This window comes from Cyprinodon tularosa, unplaced genomic scaffold, assembly GCF_016077235.1.
Source record: "Cyprinodon tularosa strain WSP-4 unplaced genomic scaffold, ASM1607723v1 ctg346, whole genome shotgun sequence".
Classification (NCBI taxonomy): domain Eukaryota; kingdom Metazoa; phylum Chordata; class Actinopteri; order Cyprinodontiformes; family Cyprinodontidae; genus Cyprinodon; species Cyprinodon tularosa.
The window spans coordinates 1,380,271-1,406,189 of NW_024039059.1; the positions used below are offsets into that span (position 1 = coordinate 1,380,271).

Here is a 25,919-nt window from a genome sequence, read left to right on the forward strand (position 1 = left end):
TACACACTGAATCATCTGGTTGGGTCACTAAACACCTTACACGTCGTAGCCTCTTATCAGATGTCGACTGTTGGGGACTCTTCTATTGTGAAACCTTTCAGGACGTGTGTTTGTTTATCTTTGTAAGATGATGTTTATAATAAATAGAGATTAGAACTTTATATTTACTATAAATATCTACGCAAGTCAACTCCTTCATTTTGTTACCTTAATTTTTGTTAAACACATTCTCAACAATGCAAACCTGTGTAACAAAGGGTTTTCAGTGAAAAATCTTCGCACACTTGTTTATTTTCTTTTTGTAGAAATATTTCTGTACACTGGATTGTGCATTAAACCATGTTAGAAAGCATTAATACCTCTAATCTTTCCAAAAGATTAGACAAAATAGCGTAACATAGTTTCAATTATCAAAAATCCTATTTACACATAAAATCAAAGTTCAGTTGTGATAAACTGGGGCAGACATGATCTCTCCCAAATGCACAAATATATATATATAAAGTCCATTTGAAATGGTCTTGATCTCCATTCATTGTCTATTTGGAGTCATCACTCAGTCATCCAGGCCGGGCGTCTCTCCTTGCTGTATTCTTGAAGCTATTCGAATGGCCTCTTCCAGAGAAGGCTGATCGCTAAGCTAGAAACAAAAGAAAGGAAATATTTACTCACTTTCATCAATTAATTTCTATTCACCCATCACTCCTACGATTAATCTAATCATTACTCAGCTGACTGTGACTGATGATGTCATCACATCAGCTTGATCTAATCAATGCCCCTCAAAGACCCTAAAGGTACCAACCGTTTACTCTGTTGATTCTGATTTTTTTTATGAATGCTGTGTAATGAAAAGCAATGTGATTCCTTGTGTAGAAGGGTTCAGTTTCTTCTCAAAGTGAATAAAATTAATTAAGAAATTAATTAATTTTTTTATTAAGAAATAAAGATGGAATCCAAAAAAAAAAAAAAAAATCCTGAAACATGATGATTTAAAGTTTGAGTTTAGTTCTTCTTGGTAGAAAACAAAACCCTATTAGGTGGAATTTTCCCTTCAGCTTTGGGTTGTCTGTTTTATTTAAGTCAGTGGTCAGAAGTTTTCCACTTTGTGTATGTTAATCGAATAGGTCTTTTAAGAATTGCAGTGAATATTTCAGTAGGGTGGAACCTGTAAAGCGGATTAGGTTGTTAAACTAACATAACCACTGTCAGTCTTGAATAAAACTGCTGCTAGCACCCTGGGCTTTTTCAATGCATAAGCTCTCAGCGCTGCTGACCTGAGGCAACAAGGAACAAAAACTGAAAAATTAAGAAATCCAAGAGGGAAAATCTATTGGAGATTTTGAAATGATGCAAACACCTTTACCTCCTTCACATTGTTTTTTTTTTTAAGGTGAAATCAGGGTTTTATATACAGACTGGGAGCTGAGAGTCTCTCCAAGCACTACAACCTTTTTGGATGTGACTTAAAAAAAAAAACAAATTAGGAAAATCTGAAAAAAAAAAAAGGTTAGGAAGTTATGAGTCTTCTTCAATCTTAGTGCTTAGACTTTTTCTCTAGCCATGTAGCCGCAAAGCTACTCTCACAATTATCACTTATGTGCTAAAATGTTTCCTTGACCTTGCTACAATCTACAGAATGTCCCCAAATACGTGTGAACATTTCTGGACCTCCATCAGTTCCACACAGAAAGAAACTTTAGTTTAACCTAGAGCAAGAGAAGCTTTAAGCAAAGAACATAATCTATATATAAATTATATCTTTATTCGCAGGTGCATTTAGAAAGTATGATGGACCCCCAAAAATCTGGATTAAATCTGTTATTTGATGACTGAAAGCCATCAAGTGTTTGAAAGCTGACATTAAAGCTGTTTAATGTAGCAGATATTCGTCTGGACCAATAAAGTCGACTTTTTCCAGGCCTAGGTCGCCCACTGACACTTTAAACGTTCAAATATTACAAATCTCTCCTCTTATGAACCAACCTGGACAGCAATGTGAGTGCCATTGGGAGTGGCCAGTAAGGTGACAGGATGAAGATCCTCCTGCTCCTGGGTGTAGTTTCCTTCCTCCAGAGTGTGGAATGATGCCATGTCGGGTGTCATGATGGCCACCTGAGGGCGACAGAAACACATTATACTGTTTACAGTATAGACACAAAGCAGCTTATAGCTGTGAAATAGGAGAAAAGTTAAACAAATTAAGCCTGAAAACTGCCTCTTATTCTCCAAGTTTATTTTTTCATCAGTTTTGCACATCTTAACTTAAACCTGCACTCGATCTTCATGACAAAAAGCTAGAATTTGGTTGGTGCAGGGTCTCAGCATCAGCATCCAGATATATAAAGGGTATTTCAAACATTTAGTTTGTTTCTTAGCGCCACCTACAAGGCTTAAAATGAAAAAAGGACTTCGTTCCATTGGGCGCTAAGGTAATGACTTTTTTACAACCTCACACCCCTGTATCATAATTTGATGAACATTTATTAAAGATGACATAAAATTACTTTTAAGGTGATTTGATAAAAAAAATCCTCACGCATAAAATGATATAAACATTTTTAATTATCAGCTTTTTGGTCAGTTTTTAAAGTCACTGGAAGCATAGTCACAATTCAAACACAAGCTTAAGAGTTACATGTATAATATTAAACAGGGTTAGAAAACACACAAGGAAGTCAATTGGCTATAGTGGGGGTCGGCTCCTTGTTCAAAAATGTATGAAAATCGATTTGTAAATTTTTTTTTTAATATGAATTGCAGGAGGTCATCAAAAATTTATTATGTTTTCCAATACTGTAAACAATTTGCATTTAAGCCATAGAGATCAGTGGTGATAACTTGCAACTAACTGGCAAACAAAGCTGCAGGTGTGTCTCTGACCATGGATCCCAAAGAGAAAAAGATGGCTGATGAGAAAAGAGGATTCAAAGAATGGACCGAATCATTTGCTTTCATTATCAATGCAGAAGGATTGCCTGCATTTTTTGCTTTGTAATGAGAGATTGTCAAAAAATAAAAATAAAAATTGTGGATTGCATCTCCAAACTCACTACTGCTGCTAGTTTGGTTGCAATTTTTGCATTTAAGATTTAGAAACATATTTTCCGACTGTCAATATGCTCTATCCAGAACTTCTCAAGCAGAAAAGTTTTAGTTTAACCTGGTTTAATTTCATTAAAAAAATGTCTTTCAGGAACTTTTTGCTATCCAATTATTAATCGATTGAGAAAATTATCGACAGATTAAATGATTTGCAAAATAATTGTTAGTTGCAGCCACGGGCGTAGGTTTGATTTCAACTTTGGTAGGGACACTATTCTTCAGTTTCATTGGTCCTTTGCAAAAAATATGCATGCTCTTTTTTATGCTTAATGTGAGCTTCAGGGCTCATTTTGTTCAAGGAGAACAGCAGCATTTCTTGCTACATTAATGCAAATCTTATAAGCACTACATGCACTAGATGCTGTTTATCAATATTTAAAGCATCACTGGCTCTGATGAATGTGGAATTAGGACTTTTTCCACTTTGAAAAGGATTGCATTTAAATTTACCTGCGACTAAGACAGTGTCTGTTTAACCAAATATAGTCTATAATATGTGGATTTATCCTGTGATTTCTTCTGAAGATAGAGAATTGTGCAAAGGTAAAACCCACTCTTATTTTTTTTTTATCTAATATGCTCTCTCTGGATCATGCAAAATAATACATTCAAGGGACGGAAAATAAATGTATTATAATTACATGTGCACTGGAACTAGAAGAGGAACTGACACTGAGCATTTAAAATATTAATATTAGAAGTTGTACATCTGGGCTGTTGTTACTCTGTGTAGCTAAAATCAGGTATTTTATCTATGGCTGAAACAATCATATTAACAAATTATTTAAATAATCGTGAACTAATTTAGTAATTGATTAATGGTAAACTGGAATATAGGGCCACTAAAATGTGCCTTTAGCCGACAGAGCGACCCACTTAGAGCAGGAATTATACCAAGATTGTAAAAAAAAATATTAGCATTTAAGAAGTAAAAAAAAAAAAGTTTTTCTCTGTCAATATTCTCCATCCAGAACTCCTCCAAAGGAAACGTTTAAACGTTTCACCTGGTTTCATTTCATAAAAGATCTTCTTTAAGGAGCCTTTGGCTATCTGATTAAAAGATAAAATAAAAGAAATCCTAACGTTGTTAACTTACATTTCTCAAGTTCCACAAATCAAAAAACTCTCTCCTGCTTCTTTACAGAACTCCAGTCAGAAGCTTTCGCCTGTTTTAGCGTAGATAATATTTTTTTTTTATTTGGACTAGTTTCGTAGCTCAATATTAATTTATTTTAGCGTCTTTTTTTTTTTTTGCGCTCCAAGCACCCCCGCGCGCACATACAGACTAGAAAACACGCAATCAGAAAGAGAGAAGGCGGAACTTAAGGCAGAATAATCAGAGAGTTGAACCGCAGTTGAAGCGCTGCTATGTGAAAGGGACAGGAAGAAGGCACCTGCAGCTACCAGGCAGAGAAGCTGCGAGAGGAAAAGAAGCGGCTGCTGTATAGTAAATTATAAACATGTTGTTTACATCCAATTATTGGTAGGGACAAATAGGTCCTTCCAAAATTTTGGTAGGGACATGTCCCTATGGTCCCTATGCAAACCTACGCCCATGGTTGCAGCCCTAACTGAGGTCTGGCATTGCCACTCCCTCCATTAATTATTGCTCAGGTTTGGTTTTAATTTGTTTCTCATTCGTTTTAAACTGACATTTGATTTAATTTTTTTATTCCACTCATGTAAACGGATGAAGATAAAACAAGTATCATCTTCAAGATCCGGCCCAAAAATATCAGCAGCAAATATTGGGCATCAGTTCAAATGTCAAAAAAAATGCTGAACTCTAGCAAAACCAATAAAAACCCAAGAGACATTTAAAAACTTAAAACAGGAAAACAACATTGAGAATGGCTTAAAAAACAAACAAATAAAAGAATTAATACCGAAAATAAAAATCATCAAAGCATCAATCGCTACTTTAAGGCTTTGTTTTGAGAAAAGAAGCTTAATGTTTGTCAGTTACCTCTGATGAATAAAAACCAGACATGGTCATAGCTCTAACATAAGCTAATCTAAAAGAGTAATTTAGAAGAAAATAAACAACTGAAAGCATGGAAACACACTATGGCATCATGATGAAAAAGGAGGGTCCTTTCTCCCGTATAAAATTAAATCATCATGATGAAATCATAGTCAATCATTGGGTTGTTAACTAACTTCCTTTGGAAAGTAAAAGGCTTCAATCGTTTGTCTAACGATGGTTCTTAATTCCCGTCCTTTTAAAAACTGGATAGATGTGCCTCCAACATCATGTAACTTTCAGTAAAGTGGATCATTGCACCAACAGTGTCTAGTTAAGTGACTTCTCTTTAGATCATGTTCCTGAGTTTCAGTTTTAGACCCTTATATTTAAAAATACAAAAAAAAAAAAAAAAAAAAAGAACCAAAATGTCAGAAAGAGAGCCCGGTTACAATGTTTACCTGTTCATCTGACCCGTCTGCTGCTACCATGGTAACGGAGTGGGCGCCTTGTGCTGCCAGCTCATGAGCTGGGATTGTTATTGTTGTGCCTTCTTGGGTTACCATGGTGATCGTCCCACCCATAGCCTGCAAGTGTGCCTCTGAGATGCTGACCTAATAGGAGTGGAATACAGAGAAAAGACTGTTCAAACTCACAGCCAATCAGAAGCAGTTCCTTATTTAGTTAAAGGACTAGACTTTGTTTCATTATTCTTGCAAGCAATTTAAATTCAAAAATTGTTTATTAATTCCTAAGGGAAACTAAATGTTGCAGTAACCTATCGTTTTTTTTTTTAAGCAGGTCTTGATAACTGTAGGTAGGATTTGTTAAAAAAACCTTGCTCCCTGTTGCTCATGATCTTATTCACTTTATAAAAAAATCTTTTTTGTGAACTAAGCTCCAGAGGTTCTACAGGAGGTACTAGAAAAGACCCATCCTTCTTTATTAGCTGGTTTAGCTTTTTTGAGTCATTTGCTCTGATGCCGTTACCCCAGCAATTAAAAAAATAAATAAATAAAATCATCAACCAGTAAAGGTCCGGAGACAATTTGTAAATATAATCTGTTACTTTAAACAGCATTTAACACTGAAATAGAATGAAGTTTTTATGCATCCATGTTATACATTGAATAAAAGAAAAAAGAAAAGAATTTTAAAATAAAAAGTGTTTTTGAAGTAGAGAAGAACAATCATTCAGTTTGGTATATAGACAATTTCCTGACTCACATATTTTATAAAACACCTGAACTCACCGTTTGTTATTTCTCTTTTCTTTTTTATGGCTTAATGAGAGCAGGGGGCAGGGCTTTAGGGTGGCAAAGCCATTCTCAAGCCATTCCAGGCTCATTCATGAGCTAATGTAATTGTAGTGTAATTCAATGCACATTCAATCCAAGTCTAACACTACCTGCTGCGTTCCATCTTCCTGAGTTACTAAGGCCACTTGCTGCTGACCAGCGACCTCCGACGCCTCCACAGGGACCGCTTCTGAGCCAGGCTCGTCTGCTCCAACCACAGTTGTTGTGTAGTTCACATTTGGATCATCAATGGCATCTAAAATATCATTGGAGTTCTATCAATCTGTAGTTGATTAACTTCCTGCCGTTGCTGAAGCTGCAGCGGCCACAGACCTGCTGGCGGCTCGAAGTAGGCCTCCTGCTCCTCCTCGATGGGCTCGGTGTCGTTGTGTGCCGTGCGTTTATGCATGGCGAGCGTGGAGATCTGCTTGTAGGTTTTGCCGCAGTGGTTGCAGTTGTATGGTTTGCAGGGCGTGTGGACGACATGGTGCTTATAAAGGCTGGAGTATTCTGTGAAGCGCTTCTCACACCCTGGCACGGTGCAAACGTAGGGCTTCTCTCCTGCAGGGAACAAATGACCCAAAAAAAGAACAAAGACGACGTTAAAGAAGAAAAATCCATGCAGACACGTTTCTGAGCTCTCAGTGGAGTCTGAACTGACCTGTGTGAATCCTCATATGGTTCTTGTAATTAGTGGCGCTGGCGAACGAGCGTCCGCAGGTGGGCTCGGAGCAGTAGTACGGCCGCTCTCCAGTGTGTGTTCGGATATGAACTTTGCGGATGTTGGACGTGGTGAACGACCTGCCGCAGCCTTCCACCGGGCACTTAAAGGGCTTCTCTCCTGCAATCAAAGAAGGAAAACTAAGCCTCCATTACATAAAAAAAGACAGAAGAATGAAGCCTTAATGGATATTAAAAGTGAATCTTTGATTCCTAGTTGGTGGATACTTTAAATTTGAATTTCAACCATTTCATCTGGCATCAGGTTAATCATAACAGCCACGTGTCATCGCCTCGAGCACATTATGTGCTTGTGTGTGTGAAGTTTAAAACAACCCCTCCTGTTGTTCATAGCCTCGCCATTTTAAAAAGCTTTTGCATATAAATAACCAGAGGCAGTTATTTATTTTTTCATCTTTCCACCACATGCCCCATTTGTACTAGAATAAAGTCTTGTGGCAAAGCTTAAAATTTCAACAGCTGATTTCATTCACTTCCAGAGCGGTACTGAAGAACCGGTGTCAACCAGAATTGGATTCATTTGAACTCCATGGTCCTTGAGAGCTGACCAGGCAGAGATGAATCTAAATAAAAAGTTCATTTTCTCCTTAGAAGCTAACAGACCTCTCCTAAGTCCTTTCAAATATTTCTGAATAACACTCCTTTCTGAATGTTCATCAGATTTGATCTGTTCCCTACAGCTTTGGATCAACTGAAAGATCCTGAGAAAGACCGAAGGGTTAAGATCGATCACCGCTGCAGCACAGAGCGCAGGGACTGTTTATCCTCCAATATCACCATAGATAAAGGTTTGCAGCTCAGAGATCTGGTTTGTGAGGTTAAAGCTGCTTCCCTTTGAATCGTTGATCCAAGCAACGATACCTTAGTTCTCACACTACCTCTTTTCTCAGCCAGTCAACAGCAAGGATAGAGCAGGGACTCTGATGTCTCTCAAAGCTCTCCTACCTCTTCTTCCTCCTTTCAGCCTTCAACTCTAAAGATAAGCCAAAAAACTGCTTTGACACGCTGCCCAATCAGGAGTTTGCACCCGGATATCTTTTCGATATGTCTGAAGTAATTTTGCTGCAGAAATTAGTTGTAAAATACAGAATCGTTGACGGAAAATTCAGCCATTTTCAGTAAGGTGGAAATAGATATGCTAACTGCTGACATTAGATGCTGCAATGATATGTAGTATATAAGTATATTTAAAAAACCTTTATTTGTTTTTGTTTCCCGTCTTAAAGCTGTTAAATGTTGCCTCAAGTTAAAATAGTATGTCACTTCAGGAATTTTTGGAGTTCTCTCCAGTGCATTTCAGCCCTCAAATATGTCCCCGCTATGCTGAAATTTAGGTGGGATGTTCATGCTTTGAATTGTCCACAGGACACCGAAATTAGGCCGATACCCCGACTTTTACTAAGTCCAACGGCCACAAAAACAATGTTTTTGAACACATCTGCTTCCATATTTGCACCTTTATGCAAGAAAAGTGTTAGATGATGAAAACTGCCCCCTTCAGAGCTGCCATCAACCCTGAGAGCTTGCTAGCAGGGAAACACATGAGCCAACGCTTCGCCAGTAGACAGAACCAGTTTGAAAGCAACCATGTTCAGAAGGATTCCCTAACTGCCGCTCTGTCAAGCCGAACCGAGACACGGACAGAGGGGGGTTTTTTTTCTCCCCGATAAATCACAGCATTGCTGTGCCTGTGTGTGGATCAAAGCAGCATCTCTGGGTCGATCTGATCATTTGCATATAAAGTAGAGGTATGAACGTCACCTCCACCATGGAGGAATGATTGAAAGAAAAAGGAGCAGGATGCATTAGAGCACCCCCAGCCCTACAATACAAAATCATGGTGATAACCCTGAGAAATATAAAAAATATATATTTAACTGTTGCTCTTCCATTGTAATTTTTAAGGAGAAATCAAAATGAACCAAGTTTGTGCATAGGAGGCTCACAATATAAAGAAAAAATACAGAACAGAAATCAGATCAAATTAGTTAGTCAAAGGCCAATTTATGATTCTGACGCATAGCCTCTGCAACCGTCAAATCTGTCTGTGTACACCTCAAAAAAATCCTGACAAACCTGCACAGACGTCAAGCGGAAATGCGCAGACAAAAAGCAGCTGTGATTGATCCTTGGTATGCCTTTCCGGCTGTCCGTGTGGTCGTCCTTCTCGATTCGGTGCCGGGGTGCACCATTTTTAAAAACCGAGGAACAAATACAATGGACAACTACGACGAAAGGTTAATTGGTCTTTATGCCAACTCCAAAAACAGAACCTGTTCCTCTTCGATGTCTAGCAACTCTAGATCCATTTCCATGACCTTGATATCTTGCGGACGCACCATGGTTGTTTTGGAAGCTAAACACTCCTGCCGGCGCCGCAGAAGTTCTCATGACCATCCACCGAACTTCTCGCGAGTTCTCGAATAGGCTCCCCCTTGCGCTTTGGTGGGAAACAGCTGTGCGTCCCTAGAAATTCCAGACCGAAGGTGCAGAAGCATACCAGCAAAACTGGTTTGCGACCAGACCCAAGTGACATTTGATGTGTGCGGTTGCAGAAGTATAATCTGCCCTTAATTCTTAGAAAATACAATCAGCCCCTTTATGTACCTTTAATTTTCAACTGTACCTGTGTGAGTCCTGGTGTGCTTCTGAAGGTCTCCAGAGGTCTTAAAGGACTTGCAGCAGTTGATCTCCAGACATCTGTATGGTTTTTCCCCAGTATGCGTCCGAGAGTGACTCTTCAGTCCGTAACCTTGCATTCACACAAACACCGTTGAGTCAGGGAGGCTTTCATTCCACCCCCCAACATTTGTTAAACTCATGCTAGTAGCTATCAAAGACTTTTCAGGACTTGAATATAAAACGTAATGTTAAATAAATAAAACATCACTGTGATTTAACGGCAGCTACCTGTAGCAAACTTCTTTCCACAGCCCCGATAATCGCAGACGTATGGTTTGTCGCCGGTGTGCGAGCGCTCGTGTACCTGCCAGATGTGAACGCAAAGCTCAGTAAGTTTTCCACAAAAATTTTCAATTCTGAAATAATAAACGTGATTAGCAACAAGCAAAAGAGAAGTAGGAACATTTTTGATGTGAAAATATGCCTTCAGTTGGCAGAAGAAGAGCAGAACTGGACCTTGAGGTGGTGAGCTGTGGTGTAGAGCTTCCCACAGCCTTCATATTCACAGCGGAAAGATTTCTCTCCAACATTTGTCACTCGAAGCTGCCTGTTGTCTTGACCTTGTAGAACAATCTGAACAATAATCCACACATCAGTCTAAACGTCTGATTTCAATCAAAGGGGTTAAAAGAAAACAGGAAACGACATCTCACCCTCATGTGGACACCGCCGTCTGCTTCCACTCTCCCATAAGACCCCAAAGGGTTTTCAACATTCTCTACCTGAGGAGGAAAAATAGGACATTTCTTTAATGAAGGAGTTGAACACAGCGACACAAACGGCAGCAAAGTTATCTCTTCAGTCACCTTGGTGCTGTACTGTTCAAGCACGCTGATGGTTTCTGGGTCGATGGCTGTACCGTCAGCTTGGAGGTCAGCGATGGTGCCGTCAGCCTGGATGGCCAGGATGGTGTTGGGCTGAGGCATGTGCACCGTGTGCTGGATGTAGGCCGTGCTTCCATCCTCTAGCTGGACCTCCTGCAGGCCATTCTGGTCGTAGGTTTCTAGGAGAGGGAGGAGCGGATTAAACAGCTAAATGAGGAAGATCACAACAGACTGAAGTAAAATAAGAATCGGCTAATAAATGCCAATTATTATGATGCTCATGTCTTATTGTTGCGACAGCAGTCATGTTTCCATCAGAATAAAATGCGAGTTTAGCTAAATACTGAAATTAGTGCATATTTAGCGAATTTGCTAAATATGCAAATTTGCATTATTTCCATTTGGTTTAAAGTAAATGATCAAAGTGATGTTGAAATAAAGTGCGTGCCTGTATTGAACAGGAAGTAGATGTGGCAATCTAGCACTGACCACAGATCAGTAATGGAGGAATGTTTTAATTAATGTGTTGGGATTTGGTAAGTTGTTCTTAAGTCAACATGTCAGCTAGTAATAATAGGAACATCCAGGAAGATGCTGATCGGTCATGTGAGGTTAAAGTTCCCTACGTCAGAGCTGATTCGAAAAGAGTGTTTCAAATCACCACAAGCAAGCATAAAACTTATTTTTCCTTATGAATTTGAGGGAGTATTTTTATTTTTCCATTTCCATAAAGCTTTTCTGATGCAATACTTCATTAGGAAAAGCTAAAACTAGCATATTTAGCCAGAAACAAGAGTATGACTTCAGGATTATCATACTGGCGCCTCAGAGAGAGTATGCAAGCATCACTGATTAATGTCATTTGGTGTGATTAACCATAACCAGTTTTTCTGAGGCCCAACATTGAAACTAACAATTAAACAACATCAAAAATGTTTTATTTTCCTAAAGAATCTTTAGATTTAGTGAAAATAATCTTATTTTAACACCACATATCAGCACATGTTCTCAAGTAGCCATTATAGAACCGACTACAGATTATAAGTTTTCATTCATTCAAAAAGCATTTTAACAAAAATACAAAAGCAGCTAAAAAAAAAAAAAAAGGACTGAGGAAATTCTTGCGAAAAAAATATAATTTAAAAAGGACCCGACCCATAATCTGTAAGATCTACTTAAACACCTTTAGTTTTTTTTAATACTATTTTTTCATGCATTTCTGAGGATATTGTGCAGCTTTTATGACTGAAGATGAACACAATCTACCGCTGTTGGATCTATCTAAGCATATCTTGTTGATTTAACATTACTTTTTCATCTACTTAGAGAACATACAGATGCGACAGATACATGATATGAAAAATGTGTGCATTAGTGTGCTCCGTTTAACTCTTTTATACCTAAATTAAGTTTATTTGCAACAGCAGGTATGCTAAAACTGAAAATTAGACATGAAGTCACAAAGGCAAACACAAATGTGCCATTATTGTGTTATTTTTCCAAATAAGAGACGGATGGGACTAGATGTTCAAGAACTAATCAAAATGATTGTGATGAGAAAGATTTATTTTCTGGAAATTATATTTGGTTGCTGTGTGTTAACCACACATGAACTAATGTCCTCACTCACCTGCTGGACTTAAAGAATGTACATCCTGTGAGGTTAGCTTTTACCTAAAACCTGAGTTTCAACTCACACAGTTTTTAAAGGAGGTGAATCTGGTTTAAATGATCACAACACTATAGATCGCTACCAAAGCAAAGGTTGGTATGCAACCAATGTCCACTATTGAATAACACCATCCCTACTGCAACAGTATAATGTTTCCCAAATAAAAAACCCTGTGATCTGAAGGAACTGCTTAAATAATAATAAATAAAAAAATAGCCTCTGGGAAGGGAGACAGGGAATTATTGAGGAGTAAACAGAAGCAACTTTAGGTTACAACATTTAATTTCCATTTGTGATTAATAATGTTTTTTTAACCGAATGTCCCAAGAAGAAAACAGCTCCATCTGTCTAGTGAAGCTAGTGTTTACCTTTGGGAGTATGAATGTAGGCAGTCGTTCCATCCTCTAACTGAACAGCCTGCCCGTCTTCCAGCTGTAAACTGTCTCCGCCTGCAGCATAAAGCAGACGATTAAACCAAGCCACCGAAAAAATAACACTTCCCACAAAACAGAATAAATATCTGGTTTCAATTCATATCATTACAGTGCAACCTTTATCTGAGAGGGAAGAGGAGCCGGGGGTTAAAATGTACCTGCTTTAGGCACGGACACATGCTGCACATAGGCAGCCGAGCCGTCCTCTAGCTGGATCACCTGACCGTCCATGATCTGTCCGTCAGAGAAGGACGCTTTGGATTCATGCTGGATGTATGCTGTGGAACCATCTGAAAGAGTAACAGCCTGCAGGCTCACTGTGTCCATGTTCTCCATCTGGTCACCATCTGGGAAGTTAGAAGACAAAGGTAACTCCAACTCTTCTGATCTAACGGGTATAAGGGAACTGGTTTCAAGAACAAATGTTTAAGATGTTATAAAACCATAGATCTACAACCACTAGAAGTTAGGAGAACTCACCTGCCACCGTCACAGCCTCTGCCAGGCAGAGTGTAACTGGCTGCCCATCTGCATCATGAAACTCTGACATTCCCTGGGAGTCCCGGTTTATCTGGGCCAAGAGCATGCTTTAGCTGCTGAAGGGATGAAAACATAGCCGATTTAACCCTGTTGCTGAGCTAACAGCTCAGCTAACACACAGGAGCACAGGAAGCAGACTAAAAACCACGACCAACCGATTCATCTTTCACACCTGTGTTCAACTCACACATGAAATTTCTGCCTGCTTCATGTAGCTTCTTATCTTACAAACCATAGATCCTGTGGTGAAACTCAGAGTACATACATTTTTGAGTGTCAATCTGTGATATATATTGAAATACAAAATGTCATTTCAGCATCATAAAATAAAAGCGTATTGTAATGTTTATGGAGCTCATTATCATCCAGCAAATGTTGCAACTAACAATTATCTTGCAAATCGATTAATCTGTCAATTATTTTTTCAATTAAACGGTAACAATGGGGTAGCCAAAGATTCCTTAAAGAAGACTTTTTACAAAATGAATCAGGTAAAATGCAAACTTTCCACTTGTGAAATTCTGGATTATATATATATATATATATATATATATATATATATATATATATATATATATTACAATTTTGGTATAATTCCTGCTCTAAGTGGGTTGCTCTCTCAGCTAAAGACTTGTCTTAGTCTCTATACTCCAGTTAACAATTAATCGATTGCTAAATTAGTTGACGATTATTTCAATACTCGATTAATCACGATCAGCCTTGTGTGTTGTTCAGCATGGGGGTGAGTAGAAAATGAAGGCTAATCATGTTTTGGGTGTACTATTCCTTTAACAATTTCAAAAGAACCTAAAAGGGGAAAAAAAGAACAGTTGCAAAAAAAAATAAAATAAATAAATAAATCAGATTTTATTACAAACTGTAGTTCTGCTGTCCACCAGTAGGTGGTGACATGTTCACATGAAGCCTCATGAACTGTGGGGATTGTTGAAGCAATTTGGCCAAACGGTTCAATGCCTTATGAGGCTTCATCTCACCATCACTAGTAAAAAGGGACACACACACTCCCTATTTTTAATGTTAAGCTTTTTCTGGAAATTTCCCATGTCCTTTGACCAGGGGATTTCCTTCATATTGGATCAATTTCCTCTATTGTTTGTAGGAATAATGCAAATCAAACTTTTGATGGTTTTCTTTCAAAAGACTATTTTTCCAAGTATTTCATAATTTGTCTCATAAAACAATCCTCCATAGTAACCAAAGGGTCTTTTGGCTGCTTGATGCAATTCTTGTCTAGTCTGTTCGTTCAGGTGGGGGCGATGCAAACTAACAACCCAGGCTAAAAGTGCCACAAAAAAAAAAAACGCTAATGTATGAACAAATATGTCTGTGAAGTAGATATTGTTTTCCATCAAAGGGATACCTAACATTTGTGATTGCAAGAGTTTTATCTATCCAGACTGGAGGCATTTTTTTGTATAGAAAAGATTGCAGACCCCTGGTTTGAGTGCACAGCTGATTTTAAATAGGAATGTTGTCACGTCATACAATGGTTAGAACGATGCTTTTGGGGATTTGAAACGTGGGACATTATTCCCCCCAGTGAGATCTAGAAGCCATTCAGCAAAGCTACTGCTATGTAGAGGAGTACACATAATTTTGGCATAGAAAGAAAAATTGAGCTCTTACATATTTTAGCTTTTTACCTACTGTAAATTACACCAAAAAAGAGAAAAAGGGTTATTTCACTTTGTGTTTTGTTACGTACTTAATCTTTTTTTAACTTATAAGGGCAAGTGACCTTTTATTACATGACATTATGACATTGATCTATGCCATCGATAATTCACTTTTAAATGTTACAAAAAATTTATTTCTAAATGTTACAAATCTAAGGTCATGTCCTGTCATTCAACAACACTCGTGGCTTAAAATTATTGATTTTCACAGTATTTCATAGAATGCCCCATTAAAGGTTAAAAACAGAGTTAATGTTATGTGTCAACATGTGATAAAGTTCAAGGAGTAGGATTATTTGTCCAAGGTATTAAACATCATACTGCTGCATTATTACATATTTGTTTGAGTACGTTAAAATTCTTCCTTGTACGGAAGAGGATTAGGGCCACTGAAAAAAATAAAAAGTTAACAGATTTTTATATATTATTTCAGTTAATATGGGAAAAAAGTCAGAATTCTGACCTTTGTTTCCTCAGAATTTTGACAGCTAACACACATGTTAGCATTAAGCCGTAGCCATGTCTGTTTTAGAGACTAGCTCTCTTGTTTTAATCACCTTCTGCTCTTCCATTCATGAAATAGCATCACCGGAGAACCCTCAGGCACTTAAAAAGTTGCCTAATTTCGTCAGTTTTCACCAATGTGTTACTGACCCTCCCAAAACAACTCACATCTTTGTCAGTGAAGCTGAGTGCTCCCACGTATCTTCCTTCATGGTGCCCATCTACACTAAGATCCAAAATTCTGAGATTAAACTCAGAATTCTGACTTTTTTTCTCATATTATAATGAAATGAAATTTAAAAATGAGTTAACTTTTTATTGTTTTTTCAATGGCCCTAATCCTCTTCCGTATCCTTGCCATTACATATACACGCAGGAATCTCATTTCATTCAAGGGCAGAGCTGGAAATGGGGGCCCCTTAGCCAATCACTGGCCACCCCTACAATTTTTCCCCCTCTAATACAGATGGTGGCAGCAGTTATACTCTCAAGTGGAATATTCAAAAACATTTTTTTTTTTGTGGTTAATTATGCACATCAATACAGAAGAGTACAGAATTCATGCTATTTTCAGAACTAGATTTTGTGTTATATGAGGTAAAGAGAAAAGGATATGTCCCTGCAAGTCATCTAGGAGTCTTCAGTGAAATCAAAGATAACAATTTTAATAAAAACCTTTCAAATAATCAATTTATGTAGATATTAGTGCTTGCAAATATAAATTCTATGCATAACGTTTGATACAAGTAGGTAAGTAATGACGATGGAAAAGATTTATGCCACAGAACTCAAAACTGAGTTTTATCCACTATATCCTTTATCTTGAAATTACAGATGTTTAAATATATGCGTTTATTTGTTAGCAAAGGCTGTAGGAAAGTATAGGTAGTCTTTATTTAGAAAATATGGGTGTTTTGCTAGTTAATTTTAATGTTGGAACAGTGGAGATTGACCAAGTCTACATTGGTTATTGCCTGGCCACCCTTTAAAAGACATTTCTGGCAACGCCTCTGATTTCATTAAAATAATGATACTCTAGATCAGCTAGTCTAAATCCAATGTGAGTATTTGTTAAACGTTTTCCAGCACTTAGGAGATAAGGTTAATATTTTAAAATATGATCAACATATATTTTTCTTTATTCAAGACATTTAAAATCAGTTAATATTATCCAAACTGAATGGAAACATCTCTTAGGTTCTCTGTTACCCTTCATAATCATTTTCTGGGATGAAGGTGTCTTGCTGCATTGCGGGGATGATACATAAATACATAATAAAATAGACTAAACGTATGCAGAAAAAAATAAACAAATCTGGGACAACAGAAGAAGGGAAAACGGTGCAGCATAATCAGTCATACTGTCCTGGTTAGGCGCTTGTTTAGTTCTTATACTGAAGTCAGCTGTTAGCTAACCTCGGCTACAACTATGATTTTGCACAATTCCCTTTTAAAAGAACGCCTAAACGAAAAAAAAACTATCCAAAATGTGTATGATTCGGCAGATACTACTCGAACACCACATGACCACCCTATACTAAATAGTCATTTAGAGACTGTTGGCCGCAGGACAGATACAGTATGTCAAACGGAATAAGCTAACGGCCAGTTAGCCGTTGAGCTAACGCAGCAGCTAAATACGCCAAGCGGTGCCGTCACGATGTTTTTCACGATTTGAGAGCAAATGTTTCCTGCAGGGCTGCGGTCGCCCGGGTCGCTTTTATTTTTGTCTTTAACCAAGCTGCTTCCTATCGTCTAAAACTAAAATGTTAAACAGCTAGAGTGAAGCTAGCGCTCCACAACAAGCTTCCAGACAAGTTTGACTAACTAAAAACAAGACCCAGGAATTCAGGAGCTAATTCATGATATAAGCACGTTTCATTCGCTACAAGTCTTTTTTCCGTTTCTAAACATTTCCTCCGTCTCTATTCTAATTCCGTTCCCGTAACCTGTCACTCCCACTAGCACCAGAGATGGCTGTGGGAATAATGCACACTGGGTAAAAACCAATTTATATACTAACCTCTGAAAATTTCCAACAATTCCTCCTGTTCGACCACCATGCAACAGTGCAGGAAACGACTAGCGACGTTCACTGACCAGGAACATGTATGGGAAAAGCAAACTTTCCGGTGCTGTCCCGCCTATTTTTTCTACCACGATATGTGATTGGTCAGTTGTTTTGTTAAATCGATTCTTATTGGTCCGAGGAGGTGTCGCTCCGTTTAGGGGCTAAGAATTCAGGCTCCCGGGCCCCTTGCAGACGCCATTCCGCGCCGGTTTTCGTATTGTTTTCAGCTTTCTTGAGTAACTATGCTGCGTCGTCGTGAAAAACAAATATTTAAACTATCTAGAAAGAGTGCGGATAACAGCCTATGTGAATCCATTGTGACTTTGGGCCAAAACCGAAGGTTACAATGCTCTTGTTTTGAAGCATAAACATGGGCGTGTGTGCAGGTTTATCGGCATCCATGTTGAAAACAAGGTCGTGTGGGAAAGAGAGGGGGAATGTGGGCAATGCAGTGAAAAGAGGCTCAGTGGGATTATATTTCACATTGAGTTGATGCATAGCAATAAACGGAGTCTGAAAGCTCACTCATTAAATATGTTTAAATGATAAAAAAAAAGTATGGTGCGAAATATTGTTTGCATATAATGTCAAAAATTTAGCTGCAGCAGCTAAACTACAAATACAGTTGCAGAGCTCTTGTGGACGGAATTGTGAATGTAATATGTATTCCTATTGTATTTTGATAAAATAATTTTCTGAAAAAATGGTTTACAATTAAACAATAACTAAAACCATGGATGAATAGACTTATAATGGATGGATGAGGGATAGATGGATAAATGGATTGATAATGAATGGAAGGGTGGACAATGAATGGATGGATGGATAGATTAATGATAAATGGATGGATTGATGATGCATGGATGGATGAACAGATTGATGATGGGTGGATGAATGGTGGATGGATGATTGAATGATGGATGGATGAATAGACTTATAATGGATGGATGAGAGATGGATGGATAAATGGATTGATGATGGATGGAAGGGTGGACAATGGATGAGGGATGGATGGATAGATGATGGATGATAGATGGATGGATAGACTTATAATGGATGGATGGATAAATGGATTGATGATGGATGGAAGGGTGGACAATGGATGGATGGATGAGGGATGGATGGATGGATGATAGATGGATGGATAGATTTATATTGGATGGATGGATGGATGGATGGATGGATGGATGGATGGATAGACTTATATTGGATGGATGAGGGATGGATGGATAAATGGATTGATGATGGATGGAAGAGTGGACAATGGATGGATGGATGAGGAATGGATGATGGATGGATGATTGATTGATGGGTGGATGGATGGATGCTGGATGGATGATGGATGGATGATTGATGGAGGGATGATGGATGGATGGATGATGGATGGATGGATGAAATGATTTTGGTTTAAGAGGACCTTCCATGTTAACAAATGTGTTCAACTCATCATATGTTTGTATAACAATTATATAGTATGAATTATTTAATGATAGCATTCTGAGTTGCAAATAGTTTGTTGTTGAAAGGGTTTATTTTGAAGTTTCAGAGCATAAATCCCATCTTATACTGTCTGACTTCACTGCCTGTCACGATGGAGAGTATTATCCCTCCTCCTCTACAAGACGTCATGCTTTGGGGTTTCCTTGTCTCGGCAGCAGGCAGAAGGAGAACAGGAGGAAGAGCTCACACACACAAACACAGCTGCCTGTTTCCTCAAAACCAGGCTCCATCATGTTTACAGGGATGCGGGCGGAAAACCGGAGCAGCTCTGATGTCCTAGATGCTGCGGCACTGAGGCAGCAGAGGAGGCTGAAACAAGCCATCCAGTTCCTACACAGGGACTCTGCTGATCTGCTGCCTCTGGATGGACTGAAGAAACTCGGGACATCCAAGCAGGGAGTGCGTCTCTTTTCTTAGACCTCGAACTATATCTGACCTAATTAGATCTCTTCCTCTTATTCATTTGGGGGTTTGTGCAATTAGGAGTAGAATAGTCTTTATATTTAAATTATAAAGGTCTACATTTTATCATTTGACATGCTTAAGCATATTTAAAAAAACAAGCTATAAGCCAAAGGGCCACATCGGAACATAGGTTTCTAATATTAAGGTTTATTTAATTACCGTATAAGCGTGTTCTCTTGCGTTCTGTGACTGTGCCCTATTCTCTATGCTGCAGCAGCCACACAATATTCTCCAGAGGAGGCTTCTGGAGGCCAAGCTATCCCAGGGCAGGATGGACACACACGGCGTGACCCCAAACAGCAGAGGGGTTCATCAGCTGAGCTGTCGGCAGTTCTCTAACGAGGATGAAGAGGGCGAAGATTTAATCTGTGTAGCTTGTAAAGTGGGTGGAATTCTGTATCCGTAAAAGAATGCATGTTTTCACTCCCCTGTAGCTTTTTTCACCTTAGAGCCACAAACTCTGAAGTATATCATGAGGATTCAGAGTGTCAGAATAACAAAAAGGAATGAAGTCAGATTGTGTGTGCTATTGGATCACAGTATAAATCTGGTTGTTCTCTGAGGGCTAAAAAGGTCTGACAAGGATCATCAGTGAAATTCAGCATCACAAACGCAGAAGATGACAGTTAGCAATTCAGAGAATAAGTAGTGTGGAAGTCAAAGGCAGGGTTAGAATATAAAATTGTTTTGCCAATCCCAGAAATTATTCTTTAATCTATATTCTGAAAATAGAAACGGCAGACATAGGAGCCTGCAGGACAGGGATGTCCACCTAGAGGCACAAGCCCTCTTTGTTATCAGGGAACCAAGCCACAGATGAACCGTGCCGAGCCTTACTGTTGATCTAGTACTGGGATTTTTTTCTTTAGCAGAAAGAACGATTTGAAAGATGGATGGAGCTTAGTACAGAGGCTATGAAAGACTTGAGAAAAGAAAGGAGGTTTAATTTCCAGCAGGACAATGATTGGAAACGTACATTAAAAACACCAAAGTATTGGCTTATATCAGGGGTCGAGACACCCCAGCAGGGATGTTAAACGCCAATCGAGGGTCATGACATTAATTTCATAATCATTCTAATATCTCTAAGCAGTACGGAGGGCCAAAATTTATCTTTAAATACACATATTTGAATGTTGCATGAAATATGCAGACACTACTTTTTTGATGGTAAATTTTTTATCACTATTGATTGACAATGTTGCAGTAAATATACCACTCAATTATAAAATGAACTATTTATTATCAAACGTGTTGTTAAATAATTACAAATAGATTTAATTTGAGCAATTTCATATCACTTTAGAAAATAAATGTATAAACCAGTTTAATTATTTCACTGTATATTTTTATATAAATAGGTAGAGATAATTCTATGCAAATTTAGGAGGTCGCCAATCTGTTTTATTTATGTGGACATTGGATGAAAAGTTTGGGATCCCCTGGGCTTAAATCGAAGACTAAGAAGCACTAATCCATTTTTTTGCAATCCAATCCGATACGATACATGGGCAGAGCCTATTGGCCGATATCCGATATAGATCCGATACTACTGTTGAACGAATTAACCATGTGAGTAAAGGCATCATCCTTGAAATAAAGTATGCCCATGTGTTAGATCAAGGTTCACAGATGTGGTGATCTTTTTTTAATAAACAGAAGGGGTTGTGGGTTTGAATCCATGCTGGTGGTCTTTCTGCATGAGTTTAAAGTGGGATTATTTTCATCTTAAATGTTTATTTCAATGTGTAACCAAATATAACATTGCAATCCATATATATTTTTAAATAGCTGAAACGGGCCTTTTATTCCATACATTTTTTATTTCTTTTTTTTCTGTCACTAAACCTTTTTCCACTCGTCTTACTGCAGTGATCATTGCCTCTTGTCTCACAGCCATTTTGTCCTTGTTACAGTGTTTTGGACAGGAAGTCACATTGCTGATTGACACGGGCTGCAGGATGAACTTGATGTCTTCAGTGACTGTGGACAGATTAGGGTAAGTGGAACTCACCCACTCATTGTCATAAAAACCAGTGGAAAGTCTTGTCTTAATTCTCTATCTCTTAAAGACTGAAACTGCTGGTTGAGGAGAATAAAACGGACCCAGACTGGTTTCCATTTCAGCGCAAACTTTGCATCGATGGATTCATCAAGGAGCTCAGCCTGACCATTGGAGGCCTCCAAATTATGTCTTCATTCTTTATAGTAGGTGAGGAAAATAACAAGGAAGAGAAAGAAAACCAAATATTGTTGTATATAACCCTGTAATAAGGTTTTCCACTTGTTACATGTGTTTACAGAAAGCACCAAACCACTCATGACCCTGGGCAGCAGGACTTTAAAATACCTCAAGGTGAGTTATTACCATTTACTCTTGATTTACTTTCAGTCTTGGTGGGGTTTTAAGGAGCTTATGAATGGCTCACCCCATCTGTTGCCTTTGGTCACAATATAATGTGTACTTTCTATATGATTTAGTTCTGGGAAATGAGATAAAGGTTTAACAAGGTTGATTAGGTTTCCGATGAAAGCCGTTTGTTTGTTTGGGATCATTATCCTGATATGGGAAAGATCCAGTGAAGATCTGTGGCCCCCAGCAACATGGGTCTTGCAATGTACTTGAAAATATGCATCCATAAGAGTCTTGTAGCCTGATCTTCAGAAAGATTGTCTTCAAACAGGTGCAAGCGTATTGTTTTTATGGAGAGCGCAGATCTTTAAAGATGGTGCAAAGGGATTTGCTTTGTCAAATCTAGATAGCCTGCTCAAACTGTTTCTTTTTTAAATTTTTTAGCCTGCATACCTTTGTGTATACAGATCATACTCTAAAAAACAACCGTGCAAATTAATGGATGGCGGATATGCAAATGTAAGAATTTACTAAATGATTTTACAAATCAAATTAACTGCAGATGCAGTTTTTGTATCTTTTTTTAATACTTCTAAAAATGGGTGCAAAAACATCTGCGGTTATTGTTGCAACAAAACAGACATTGGTACAATGCAAAAAGAAGAAGAGATATTCTGTATGAATATGTACAGAATGTCATATAAATATAGTTGGACGGTCAGAAATAACAATAGTAGAATATATATTGATAAATTAAAATTTATACAGGCACAAATCAATACAAGGGCACAGCAGGAAATCTTTATACAGTCAAACCCATTCGAAAAAGATAGACTTTAATGGTTAATATAATAAAACTGATAGTGAAACATACAATCTGCTCATTTTAATAAGGTGAACAAGGTTTGCACGTCTTAACACAGCAAGCCGCAACACATCCCCTTATTGCATGTAGTAAAAGAGCAAAAGTATTTGAATCCCTGGAATCAGATCAGAACTTTTGTTACCAAGGTTGATCAGAAAACCCTTTTTTTTTTCACAATGTGCCTTCTAAACTCTCTTGTTTCCCGTATAGAGACTGGGTAACTATAGCATACCATTCTTTGCTGCAGTTGTCTAAAAGAGCATTTGGAGCATTAGAGATTTTTTGTATTATCCTACTAACTTTGCAAGTTAACAAAAGAAACATAAAAAAACATCTAGTTGTTTTCTGAAGTTTTCCTTGTTTTAGATAGGCAGGTTTAGACAAAAAAATTTTGGTGTAATAAATAGTTTGATCTCTTTTCTTAACCATTTTGCTAACTGGAAATAGAAAGCAGGCCTCAGTGTGTCAACTGGCCAGATTTACACCAAAGAAGCTGAAAATTGTGGATAAAAAAGTGAGAAATCCATTCCCTATGAATATTCACGTATAAATCACAAATACACTTGGTTTACATTTATACTGCATTAAATGTGCCAGACATTGATTTTCAGATGAAACAGTTATTCTTGACTGTAATACTTTTCCTGCCACAACGACAAATATGCTAAAACAGCTGCTAAAATGAGCATTTGGAGTTTCTCCAAGTTTGTATATGCCTTGAGCAAAAAGAACATAATCCAGTTGATTATAATAAAATAAGGCTTCCTCCTTATAGTCTTTTGATCCTCCTTTTTGAGCCAAAAAAAGACCCTCGGCGCCCTTTACCAACAAATTGAGCAAAAACTATAGGGATTCTGTGAATTGTCATAAAAACATTCTATGAAACCAGTGAGTTACTGGATTACTTTTTAAAATGTCCGATAACATGACTAAGAACCTTTTAACACAGAGGTATTCAATGTTTTCCAGGTCAAGGACCCAAACTGATGGTAAAATGGAGCGGGCACCCTCTAATTATATCTATTTTATGAAATTGTGTTATATCAAACTGGTCCTATAGTTACTCTAGTACAGATGGAGTAATGAAACCCTTGGATTATTAAAGTATTTCTGATTCTGATTCCTGGTTGATGGGACAGGTGTTATGAACGAAACGGTGCCCATCGTGAAAGAGCTTCTGTGTGTCGCTGAATGTGTGCATTGATGACTGAAAGACATCTTCTGCCTCCATTTATCTGTTTACTACAGTGTGTTGAATTCATGTTAATGTGTATTTAAAGACATTTCAATTAGTGAAAAAAAAAAATAGTCTAATCAACCAAAAACTTTTGTGACCCCCATGCAGTAGGTCCTTGGACCCTCAAGGGGTCGCGGACCCCCTGTTGAAGACCTCCTTTTTAACACATTATGCTGGGTCCCAGTGAACGGGGAGTCTTAGAAACATACACAGAAAGCAGAGGCTGATATATGAAATAGTTCACTGTAGGCTTTGCCATGACTTACTTTGTTATAGCTGCTGTTCTTGTTGCAGTGTGTAATCGATACAGAGAGGCAGATGTTGGTGTTTGGGAGAAACACAAGGGAGCAGGTTGACTTTATTAAGATGCATCCAAGTGAAAGGTAAGACAGTCTCTATTTTTCTTTTGTTTTTAATTTTTTACAGTTTAGGCCAAGACTCCATGTTATCATATATACCTCAGCTCATTTTTACACACATATGATGGGTATAAAGAAAATTTAAAAAGCAAAATTTACATACGTAGGTACTAAGATTTGATTTTAATCCTATTGTACAGTACTGGAGTATGTTTTTATATATTATATATTTTTATATATTTTTATTTAATATTAAATAAAGGAAAGTATTTAATTCAGTTTTCACCAAAACAAATATAACGTGTTAAATTTAATCTATTTTTATTTTGTAGGAGGTCTTAAATCAAACTAACAGACATCTTTTGTGCCTCTCCTTCTTTTTCAGTGACCCGGATTTTTAATCTTCTTGGTTTACCCCAAACACAGACTGGTCCAAAGAGTGGGAAGTCAAACTTTAACCTTAACCTATACATTCAATATTGCTGACCTCAAATAAAATAAAAAAAGATTTTACCTTTAAAAAAAAATCTTTAGGTATTTTTAATTTCCATAAATTATTGACAAATTTTGGGACACATGAACTCCTTCAAAATGTGTTGGAGGGTAGATCAGGTACTAACTACTATAGCTCTACTAGACCTTTTCCTTTTCTCTCTGCCTTTCTTTCATTCTAGCAGCTGATAAATAAGGACCCCTTGTATCACGGAGCCCTGAAAAGTTTAGGCAGAGATTTAAAAGTAGAAAATGCAGCACTAAATACTGTTTGTAGCCATTTTTACTAACAGTGTTTACCTATCTTTGTCTACTAAAACTGAATAAGGGAAGTTCAGCCTAGTGGTTAGTGCATAGAGCTTGGAATCCTGAGGTTCTAAGTTTGAGGCCCACTCCCACAGACTGCCACTCTGGGTCTCTGAGCAACGACCCTTAAACCCAAACTGCTCCTTGGGTGCTGCACAATGACAGCCCACTGCTCCCCAAGGGGATGGGTTAAACTCAGAAGTTAATTTCTCCAATGTGAGATCAATAAAGCTCAGTTATTATTTAATTATTACCTTGATTACGTGGCATACCGGTTGCAGTGGCACGGGAAGGGGGGTGCTGCGGGGGCTGCAGCCTCCCTCGTCATAGCATCAGCCCCCCATGGTGGGGGGCTGTGGAGTAACATAATATTGTACTTAAAAACATGAAATTATTTATGTATTTATTTTTTAAAAGACTGTGTTTGATATGGGATTAAAATGATGGGCTGTGTATAAGATATAAACTAATGATTCATTATTTTAATATTTCATAAAAAACTAGGCTACTCCCCCGGAAGCTTCCGCCACCTCACATTCGTTTAGGCACGGCTAGCAATAGGCAGCAGAAACGTATTTCTGACTATTTCGAGGTAAGAAATGGTTTTAATTTCCCTATACTGCCGCCGAGCATTTATTTAGCGTTATTTATTGCTTATTTATTTATATATGCTGTGCCTATTCGTCGTAGTCCTGTGGCTGAAGAAGTCTACGCTAGAATAAGGCTGCATATCACTAAATATTATGTCTGTATTAAGCTATTTAGTGATAAAATTTGAAATTAGTAAATTTTTTTTGTGTGTGTTTTTTGT

The 25,919-nt window shown here is 37.9% G+C and overlaps 2 protein-coding genes across 3 annotated transcripts; one reads left to right on the forward strand and one right to left on the reverse strand.

Moving 5' to 3' along the window:
- Nucleotides 1–273: 273 nt before the first annotated feature.
- znf143b (zinc finger protein 143b) lies at nucleotides 274–17,633 on the reverse strand. 2 transcript variants are annotated; one of them, XM_038294796.1, is made up of 15 exons: nucleotides 17,484–17,633; nucleotides 13,200–13,315; nucleotides 12,878–13,066; nucleotides 12,654–12,734; nucleotides 10,596–10,792; nucleotides 10,443–10,511; nucleotides 10,246–10,362; nucleotides 10,018–10,093; nucleotides 9,734–9,859; nucleotides 7,028–7,207; nucleotides 6,700–6,927; nucleotides 6,477–6,622; nucleotides 5,530–5,682; nucleotides 1,987–2,115; nucleotides 274–640 (listed from the first exon to the last, which is right to left on the reverse strand). In XM_038294796.1, the coding sequence occupies exons 2-15, from the start codon at nucleotides 13,303–13,305 to the stop codon at nucleotides 557–559; spliced, it is 1,881 nt and encodes a 626-aa protein (XP_038150724.1). In that variant the 5' UTR covers nucleotides 13,306–13,315; nucleotides 17,484–17,633; the 3' UTR covers nucleotides 274–556. The 2 variants fall into 2 exon arrangements, with proteins under 2 accessions (XP_038150724.1, XP_038150725.1); XM_038294797.1 differs by having other exon boundaries at nucleotides 503–640; nucleotides 13,200–13,312.
- A 1,364-nt stretch (nucleotides 17,634–18,997) lies between these two features.
- LOC119789744 (nuclear receptor-interacting protein 3-like) lies at nucleotides 18,998–24,837 on the forward strand. Its single transcript, XM_038294802.1, has 7 exons — nucleotides 18,998–19,430; nucleotides 19,711–19,878; nucleotides 21,413–21,495; nucleotides 21,569–21,708; nucleotides 21,800–21,852; nucleotides 24,246–24,334; nucleotides 24,696–24,837. The coding sequence occupies exons 1-7, from the start codon at nucleotides 19,263–19,265 to the stop codon at nucleotides 24,709–24,711; spliced, it is 717 nt and encodes a 238-aa protein (XP_038150730.1). The 5' UTR covers nucleotides 18,998–19,262; the 3' UTR covers nucleotides 24,712–24,837.
- The last annotated feature ends 1,082 nt before the right edge of the window (nucleotides 24,838–25,919 follow it).